The following is a 9,628-nucleotide window of genomic DNA, read 5'->3' on the forward strand; positions in this document are numbered from 1 at the left end:
ATAGAGTTCTATTTTTATCTACCATAAAAGTTATCACTTAAATTTTGGACTTATTCATAGCTATACCATTTAATATGCACATTCATTATACAATCTACTTGATATTAACTTAATTACTTAATCTACTAATAAAATAAAATATTAATTGGGTAAGAATCCGTATGGTTACCATATTTTGTGGAAAATTTGTTATGTCTTTAAGTAAAAGACTTAAGAAACAATTAAACTTTATACAAATAGTTTATCGATGTCAAAAAAATACAAATAGTTTATCACAAATAATCTTAATTTACCATATTTAAAATCATTTGAATAAATATCAAATAGTAAAGGAAAGTTAGTTACTTGATTCACCATAATAAATCTGCATATATAACACTTATATAAATAATTAGATTAATTTCTTACGGCAAATTATTAAATTCGACTTAGAAATAAAAATATAATTTCATAAGTCAAAAGACAATATAACTTTTCAATGATGATTTCTTAAAATCTCTTCACCACAAGATTATTAATATATTTCCATAAAATGTGAATGCTCTGAAGAAACTTTACAAGTAATATAAGATATATATGTATTTCTACTAATTTGAAAACCTAAAAAGAAAAAATGATTTATTTTGATGAGAATGAATTTCTCAGAATATTTTCCATGTTGTATGCTAAATTGGTAATACAACCTCCACTTTCAGAAATAATTAAATTTAAAGTAATTAACTAATCTACTGTATAAATTGTATACATATTTTTTATTTAAAAAAAAAACAATCCGCGTTTCAACGCGGGTACTATTCTAGTTTTTCCTTAAAAGAAACCATGCATGACAAAATCAGTACAATTTGTTAAAATATAAAAGTTGGTTTAACATATTCACCTTATAAACATCGAAATTGACATCCGACCTCAACCAGTAGCGATAAATCAGAGCAAAGAAAGACAGAAAAACGCAACTTCTGAAAAAATCAACTTCGAGAATAATCGTTTTCAAACCGTTTGACAAAAATGAACATAATTGTTTATGTGAGAAGTAATAATGAGACTTTCGTCTTATTCTTTTGTTCAACAAAATTAATATCAAAGAACAAAAAGTGAAAAATCAATCAAGCTCCATATCATCCGAGTTTCGACGTCCGTGGGATCCATTGTGTTCCGATTTCGTGGGGGGAGAGTTTGACTTCCCAATGTACTTGCACGTCCTGCAAACACATTCAAGCATCAGTTAACAAAACATGACACGACTAGGATCCATCATTTTGCATGAGTGAAGAAGTTTTAGCGGTTTTATTAACCAGATTACAGCTCCGGATGGCTATGTTTTAGGATCCATCATATTTACTTACGCGTTAAGAGCATCGGCCTTTCTCCTGATTTCACCAGATTGCAGCTCCGGATGGCTATGTGATTCTTGTTCCGTGGTTCTCTCCTGGAGCCACCTCTCGACTTTCTTACATTCATCAAGAACCTGAAGACCCAAAAAAAAAACATCATGGTGATACATAGTTAAACCATATAAGTTATCACAAAAGTCATATATTGCCAATAGATTGAGAGTAATGTTAGTAGTTTTGAATTCAAACCGCGTTCTTTCTTGGAGGAGGAAGAGACTCTGCAGCCATTCTATTATCTGCTATAGTTTTCGCAAGATCTTTTGATGCTTGTACTCTCTCTTCTCCATCTTTAAACCGATTTTCAATAGGATCAATGAGCTGTTCAGAGTTGAAACGTCATTATCAATCAGGACATGAAAGTCATCCGCAGTATACTAACCTTCATATACAAAAATCTCAAGGATTTAGTTACCTTTTTGATGTCATTCAACTTCTCGATGTAAGCATTTTCAGATTCATCATCACCATCTTCGTATAGCCATTCCTCTGTTTCTTGAAGATTTCTAGCGATGCATTCCCGTTCTGACTCAGTTGCAGTGCTTCTATATGTATTTAACATCTGTTGGTATACACAATATTATTATGCCAAGTGATAAATTCTTGAAGAGCGAGTAGAGATAATTTTAGCCAAATTTAAGGTGGAAGCCTGGGATCCTATTAGAGCCAGATAGTACCTTATCACGCATCTCATAAACAAAGGATTCAAGAGCATTTTTCTTATCCTTTGTCGACTCCATCTTCAGATCTTGCTCCACCAAAGAGTTTTCTCTCTGTTTGGCTTCCGATAACTCATTCTTTGTCAATGCACCAGAGACGTTCTCAACAACTGAAATTTTCATTCTTTTGATTGCCTTCTGATCGTTACCCTACACAGCACAAGAGAAACTCCGGATCAGCCATTTGGATGTTTCAGAAATGAATCGAGATGCCAATGCTTCAAGATCAGCTTCACTGTATCGGGCTTCAAGCTTTCTTACAATGAAACTGTATTTCTTTAGACGTTGTTAAATCATACTTACAGTAGAACCATCCTTTGTCGCAGGAGATTGATGGTTATTTTCGGATACTGTCTCTTCAGAAGTCGTATTCTCCTTAGGATCCTCTATTAGCTTTTTTTCAGAAACAGAAAGTTTAGACTCAAGTTAGGTAAAAACGTAACGGCTTATATTATCTGGAAATTTTTGGTATCAGCTTGTACTCACAAAAGCTGAATCGATGGTGACAATCCCGTGGAGATTTAGCTGAACTCTTACTTTGACACGTGCTGCTTCTCCGTGTGAACTTTGAAAAGGACCAATCTACAAGACAGAAAAAGAGTTCCATAAATTATGCAAAGCCTAATGGTGAAATAACCATCCAAAGCGTACTCAGAGGCTCTGAGAGTCAGAGCTATAAATCCTGAATGTATATCCAAAAAGGGGGAAGCCTGAGAGATAGCATACCGTAAAGCTTCCTATCCGACTTGGTGAGTCTGGAGATATTTCGTTATGGTCTGCGTAAAAGGCTTCCAAATGAAACGTGTTTTCTCTACGTAGAGTAAGAACCTTCACACTTGGAAAGACTTGGCCTTTAGGAAAGAGCATTTCATTCGATGGTGTGTTTATGGGACCTTTATCAGATGAAAAGCCAATTGAGAAAGGGAAAGAATCTTGAACCTGAAAATCGGGAAAGCGTAAACAAAAGACATCAGCAATTCACACTAAACAAATTGGTAAATGTATACACTCTGTCATGCTTTAACACACGCATCATATCTGTCACGACTCACAACTAATCTATTTATCTGCTCAATAAGTTTTTTAAACAGAAACAAGAAACTAAGAAAGAGTATTATCACAAAGAGAAAAGAGCGTACCTCATAATCTCGCACTCGAAAAATTGGACTGAGCATTGCACACTGAAGCGCACATCCTCGAGCTACGCACTCGCTTGCATTCACTGTCCTGCCTAGCTCCCTCTTAAACAACGAGCTTAGCATCTTAGATATAGCTGGGATTCTGGAACCTGAACCAACTAGCTCCACAGAATGAATCTGATCCAAACTTAGACCAGAGTCAGCCAAAGCCTTTTGACACGGAACAATTAATCTCTCCAACAAGCCTGATGACAAGTGCTCAAACTCTTCTCTCTTGATGAAGCTCTTCACATCCTTCTCCTCCATCAGACACTCTATATTCAGCGGAGCCTCAGCATTTGCGCTCAAGACCTTCTTCACTTTCTCACACGCCGCCCTTAACCTAACGCACGCCTTGGTATTTGTATATACATCGATGCTGTATTTCTCCTTGAACTCAACAGCAAAGTAGTTAAATAAAACCTCATCAAAATCTCTCCCGCCCAAGTTTCTATCAGAACCATGAGAAAGCACTCTCATGCTGCCAGACCCAAACGACGCCACACACACCTGCGTATCGCAGTGACCGATGTCGACAAACACAATGCAAGTAGGGCTCGAGTTAGCCGCCAAGTCCGTCTTATATATACCATATCCAAGCGCGGTAGCAGTACAATCATGCATCAACCTCAACGGCCTCAGGCCAGCAATGGCCGCAGCATCCAAATAAGCAAGCCTCTGCGAGTTAGTAAAATAGGAAGGAATCCCAATGACACAGTCCGAAACAGGCGTCTTGAGACTCTTCTCCGCCACCTGCTTCAAATGCGAAAGCAACATGCCTAATATCTGCACGGGACTGAAGCTCTGCACCTCGCCCATGTACCGAAGCCGAATCTGAATCCCACCATCAGCAGCAGAGTCTTCGGAAGTCTCGAAAGGGAACATCCTCAGATCCTTCTGGACATCAGGCTCCCTGAACTTCCTACCGATCAGCCTCTTCAGCTGAGAGATGGTGGATTTGGGATGCATAGTAGCAGATGCGGCAGCAGCAGCGCCCATGAACCTCTGTTTCTCACCGAAGGAAACCATACCTGGATTCTCTCGGTTGGATTCATCGTTCAACAAAACATCGATCCCGCGTTGCTTCGCAACGGCGATGACACAGTTCTCGTTCCCAACGTCGAATCCCACCACACTCATCTTCAACAATCCTCAAGATCTACCTCAATAAATTCTCAGCGAAAACAAAATTCTACTCCATGATCTTCCTTCCTGTTCAATCAAACACGAAGAGAATCTAAGTATTTGAAAAGCAATTGGATCAACTTCACATGGATGCGGGAGATTTCACCACTAATATGGCGAAAGGATCGTTGAAACTAAGAGATGATTTAGAGATTTGTTCTCTACGGTCCTAGATTTTTAAAGTAATTTCAATAGAGAGATCTTAGATACGCATTGTGAGATTCATCTACGCGGAGGAGCAATCGAAACGAGTGAGATGAGGAAGACCTTACGATGTTGCAAACTTCGAAGATTTGATGAAGGAACCTCCGATGACTTCAGACGAGGACAACGTGAGCGAAGACGATGACGATGCGGAAGAAAAAGAAAAGAGAGACTTAAGGGGAAAGGGAGAAGGAAACTAAATTGTATTTGCAGTTGAGTCCTTATAAATTCTTTCAAATTAATTTAATAACCCAAAGATATTTAGATAACAATACAACCGATAATTATATGTTTTTTTTTTGATAATTGGTTCAATAATTATATGTTTTACTAGAGTTTAGTTCTGATGATTCTATATACACCATTCTAAATTAAAAAGTCACATCTGATCATTTTATTTATACATTGAAATATTCATTTAAAGAATTTATACAATGTTTTTCTCAAATAAAACAAAATTTGTGAGAAGTATTAATTAATGAACCCTTGGTTAAACTACTAACCCAAAAGAGTTTTCACTGTTACATAAGATGGTTCAGTTTTGTACTTGTATGGGATACTAATTTGAAAAAGAAACTTTGAAATATATCGTGAACCAACTTTGTTATTACAACTTCAAGATTTATTTCCCCTTTTATATGAATGAAACAAAACTCATGATTTCTTCATATTACATTTCTTGATCAGTTTCTGTAATGGAGATATCAACAGAAATTAATCTAAGAAAGAAAAAAAAAAGTGAAATACAGAGAAGACAAATCAAAAATCAAACTTCAAGAGCGAAAATAGGCCTTGGTAGTCCATTGGTTGCACCACCGTGGAACATCTTCTTCAAGGCTCTCATGCTGCTTTGAGAATGCTTTTGAATTCCGCCAAATCTAACGGCGGATTCTATGTTCCGACGTAGCTTAGTCAAACTCTTACCGATCTTGGCCTTCAACCTTAACAGCTTCATCCTTAGAAAGGACGACGGATGAGAAGAACGACGAGACACCACGTCGACCTTTTGAAGCGTTTTGTAAATCAAGAACTTGGCTCGTCGGTGAGACACCTCTTCTGGGTCTTCCTTGTCCAGCTTTGAGTAAAGACATGGCTGTTTGAAGAGGGTCATTTTCAACGATGATATTTTGTGGAAGAGAGGAGTTGAAATGAGAAAGTATTTGTAGTCATTGCATGATCGAGGCAGTGCTGGTGCACTAACTTGTTTACCTGGCTTTTTTTTGTGATAATTTTTTTTTTTTGATAAATGTTTACCTGTTTTTTGTTGGTGTGAAGTTGTACCTCCTTGATAAAATAAAAATAGTAATACTATTTATTTATTTTATAAGTCAAACCATTAGGACAATAAGATATGGTAATATATTGAGGATGTTATGAGTATCCAGCTAACAATGCATAGTTAATGAATATATATGATCGTTCTTATTTGTTTTACAATAACACCTTAGTCTATAAACATTTCAGTTTAGAAGCTTGCCGTCCGAATACTTTAATTTCGTTTATTTTTGCTTTGAAAGTAAGGCAATAAGCTCCTTTGTAAAAAAAAGGAGTAAGGCAATAAGCTTACAAAGTCTACAAACTTAAATAATCAGATTCTTCTTCTTGTGTCCCTTGGTTTGAAGAACGGGTCTAAGGAGATTTTTATATCAATTTTCAAAGCTAAAAGCTGTTAGTGTTAGGGCTGGGTATTGTGAGGCCATATACGACTCCGGAGATTCATTTCTTATGCAGATGTTTTAAATTCGGAGACACATGCCACGCTGCCTCTACACACACCTCTAAAGACAAATTGTGTCTTGTACATAAAAAATCTCCAACTGTTCTAATGCTGGAGATTAGTTGTGTTTAATATATATTCTGTGAGATATATTTATACTATAAACCAGGCTATTTTTTCTTATCTAACTCTGTGGAGAGCCTCATTGTACGTAAATCTTCACCAACTCGAATTGAATTATTCATGTAGAGAAAGAAAGAAAGAAAAAGACTTATGAGTTATGCTGCCATTTATGTTGTCTAATCTCAAATCAAAACAAAGGAGACAGAAGGGAACACAGAAGCATCGTAAAACATTATCAAGAGGTCACAAGCTCTTCACACCCCTTTAGTTATCGGTCTTGAGCAAAAGAAACTATCCTAAACAGAGACAAATATGAAAACAGATAGATAAACTGTGTTTGTGAACACATTCATGACTAAGTATGCTAACAACAAACAGTGAAGCTAAGAATACTCTCGCCAGCTAGTTGCTGATGCTCTGGTTACTGCTGATCTTGTTGTGGCATCGAATATCCATAATGCTCTTGACCTTGTCCATAACCGCTGTAATAATACTGACTTGAATATGCTGCGCCTAGAGAACGGATATATAAAGAAAACAGAAGGGAACAAAAGATTATTATCAAATCTTCTAAATTTTCATTGGAAGTGGTTTCTTTTTATCATCTAGTATCATATGCAAAGGGGAATCAGTCACTTGTTTTGATGAAGGCCTTCTCCCCCACGAAAGCCTGAGGGTTGTTCCACCTAGTTACATACCATACCATTCATCATTCTAATATCTTCCTCTGCGCAACTTCTGAAAAAGAAGGATAAATACAAAATACATGATTGAACTGTGACATTGGTATTCAAAGTTGAGAGAGTTTCCAACAGCTGCAAAGCACTTCTCAGTTAACGAACCCACAACGCTTCCCAGCGAGTTTTTTTCTACATGCACAATCTTTTCATATTGGCCAAAAGACATTCTTCAGCTAATCATCCGTGATAGTAGGATCTAATCCATTAACAAAAACCTGGCCATAACTTGAAAATGTGTCAGAAACTACTTTGGAAAATGACTCAGTGGGACATATATGATTGAAGACTATAACTCATTATCAGATGGAACCCCTAGAGGAGCGCTCTGGTATGATTCTATATTAACATAAATAAACAAAGGTATAATGATAGGTATAATTATCTGTAAATTCCACATGCAAAATGAAAAGAGTAGGAGGAGGGACACTGTCAACAAAATGAGAGCAAATGCAACCACACATAGATACAATGGTGATCGTTTTATATCTCCTTGTGTACAAAATAGTCACCGGATCCGTGGCGCAATGGTAGCGCGTCTGACTCCAGATCAGAAGGTTGCGTGTTCGATTCACGTCGGGTTCAAAACCCCGGTTTAAACATTGATCCAAAAATTTTATTATTTTTCTACACTCGTTATCCTTCCATCAAGACCGTCACTACTGGTGACAATAGATAAAACATCAACGGTCCGTATCTGATTCAAGAAAACCATTCGAATTAAATTTTTAATTTTTCGTTCTCTTAAACCGGTTTAAACCTGATCTCTCTCTCTCCGGAACAGTCCCCCTCGTCGTCTCCATCTCTTCTGAAACATCATGAACCCTTACTAATGGCGTCTCTCCTCCGCATCCTAACATCCGAACCTCTCGCTCACAACGTGAACCAACTCCGATTCATCTCAACCGCTTCATCCCTCCTCACCTCACTCACCACCAATCATAAGAAGAGCCGGCACGTTCTCTCCCTCCTCAGAACCGAGAACAACCCAGATCGAATCCTCGAAATCTGCAGATCCGCTTCCCTCTCCCCTCACCACAACCACCACCTCCACCGCGTCGCCTTCTCCCTCGCGGTCGCCACACTATCCAGCCAGAAACACCTCTCCGCCGTGTCCCACCTCCTCGACGGGTTCATCAACAGCCAACCTCATCCCAGATCCGAGAGCTCCGCCGTCCGCGCGATCATCCTCTACGGCCGAGCGAACATGCTCGATCGGTCTCTACAGACATTCCACAACCTCGAGAGGTACGAGATCCAGAGAACGGTGAAGTCGTTGAACGCTCTGTTACTCGCTTGCTTGACGGCGAGAGATTACGAGGAAGCGAAACGAGTCTACTCCGAAACGCCGAGGAAGTACGGCATCGAGCCTGATCTCGAGACTTACAACCGAATCGTCAGAGCGTTATGCGAATCTAACTCGACGAGCTCGAGTTACTCAATCGTCGCGGAGATGGAGAGGAGGCGAGTGAAGCCGAGAGCTTCCACCTTCGGGTTGATGATCGCTGGGTTTTATAAGGAAGGGAAGTACGACGAGGTGAGGAGAGTGTTGAGGTTGATGAGAGAGTTTGGAGTTCACGTGGGTATCGCGACGTACAATATTATGGTTCGGTGTTTGTGCGAGGGGAAGAGAAGTAGAGAAGCTAAAGCGTTGCTCTGTGGAGTTGTGTCGAGTAGGATGAGACCGAACTCGGAGACGTATTCGATTTTGATTCGTGGGTTTTGCGGTGAGGGGGATTTGGATGAGGCGATGGGTGTGTTTGAGGTTATGGTGAAGAGCGGGTGCAAGCCGGGTAGTGAGTGTTACTTTGGTTTGATACGGTGTTTGTGTGAAAGAGGAGAGTTTGAGACGGCTTTGGTGCTTTGTAAGGAGAGTATGGAGAGGAATTGGGTTCCGAGTTTCAGTGTCATGAGGTGGCTTGTTCATGGACTGGTTGGTAGTAACAAGGTTGATGAAGCTAGAGAGGTGATTGCGCTTGTGAAAGACAAGTTTTCTAGAAATGTGGACTTGTGGAACGAAGTTGAAGCTGAGTTGCCTCATTGAACATGTAACAATTTTTGTGTGTTGTATCTAATTGTCTTGTAACATATATAACTTTTAAGGAGAAAAATAACATAATTTCAAGTAGAATCAGATTCAATCTCTTAAGCAGGTATTCATCGTCCTTCCATTGTTGATTGCGTAGCTTCGTTAATAGAGAACACATAGTCAGACGGTGGTAATCCATGATTGCAGTTCAAAACGTTTGTGAATGTAGGCGGTATTGGAACCCTGAGATCGTGATCGTTGCTCAGCATATAAACAATTTGTGAAATCGTGGGTCTGTCTTTAGGATGATCTTGAACGCAAAGAAGAGCGATGTGAACGCACCGCATC

General features: G+C 38.8%; 3 protein-coding genes and 1 non-coding gene across 5 annotated transcripts; 2 read left to right on the forward strand and 2 right to left on the reverse strand.

The window, feature by feature from the left end:
- Positions 1-954: 954 nt before the first annotated feature.
- LOC130506950 (heat shock 70 kDa protein 16) lies at positions 955-4,851 on the reverse strand. Of its 2 annotated transcripts, none has more exons than XM_057001650.1 (10): positions 4,743-4,851; positions 3,247-4,497; positions 2,834-3,046; positions 2,594-2,689; positions 2,411-2,500; positions 2,066-2,257; positions 1,804-1,950; positions 1,581-1,709; positions 1,344-1,465; positions 955-1,199 (listed from the first exon to the last, which is right to left on the reverse strand). In XM_057001650.1, the coding sequence occupies exons 2-10, from the start codon at positions 4,423-4,425 to the stop codon at positions 1,100-1,102; spliced, it is 2,268 nt and encodes a 755-aa protein (XP_056857630.1). In that variant the 5' UTR covers positions 4,426-4,497; positions 4,743-4,851; the 3' UTR covers positions 955-1,099. The 2 variants fall into 2 exon arrangements, with proteins under 2 accessions (XP_056857630.1, XP_056857629.1); XM_057001649.1 differs by having other exon boundaries at positions 4,738-4,833.
- Positions 4,852-5,343: 492 nt separating this feature from the next.
- LOC130506949 (uncharacterized) lies at positions 5,344-5,785 on the reverse strand. Its single transcript, XM_057001648.1, has one exon. The coding sequence runs from the start codon at positions 5,783-5,785 to the stop codon at positions 5,441-5,443; it is 345 nt and encodes a 114-aa protein (XP_056857628.1). The 3' UTR covers positions 5,344-5,440.
- Positions 5,786-7,764: 1,979 nt separating this feature from the next.
- TRNAW-CCA (transfer RNA tryptophan (anticodon CCA)) lies at positions 7,765-7,836 on the forward strand. Its single transcript has one exon. It is a non-coding gene; the product is annotated as a tRNA-Trp (tRNA).
- A 115-nt stretch (positions 7,837-7,951) lies between these two features.
- Positions 7,952-9,382, forward strand: LOC130506948 (pentatricopeptide repeat-containing protein At1g11630, mitochondrial-like). The gene has a single exon (XM_057001647.1). It carries the CDS (start codon positions 8,084-8,086, stop codon positions 9,293-9,295), a length of 1,212 nt encoding a protein of 403 aa, XP_056857627.1. The 5' UTR covers positions 7,952-8,083; the 3' UTR covers positions 9,296-9,382.
- The last annotated feature ends 246 nt before the right edge of the window (positions 9,383-9,628 follow it).

This window comes from Raphanus sativus, unplaced genomic scaffold (genome assembly GCF_000801105.2).
Source record: "Raphanus sativus cultivar WK10039 unplaced genomic scaffold, ASM80110v3 Scaffold3818, whole genome shotgun sequence".
Classification (NCBI taxonomy): Eukaryota; Viridiplantae; Streptophyta; class Magnoliopsida; order Brassicales; family Brassicaceae; genus Raphanus; species Raphanus sativus.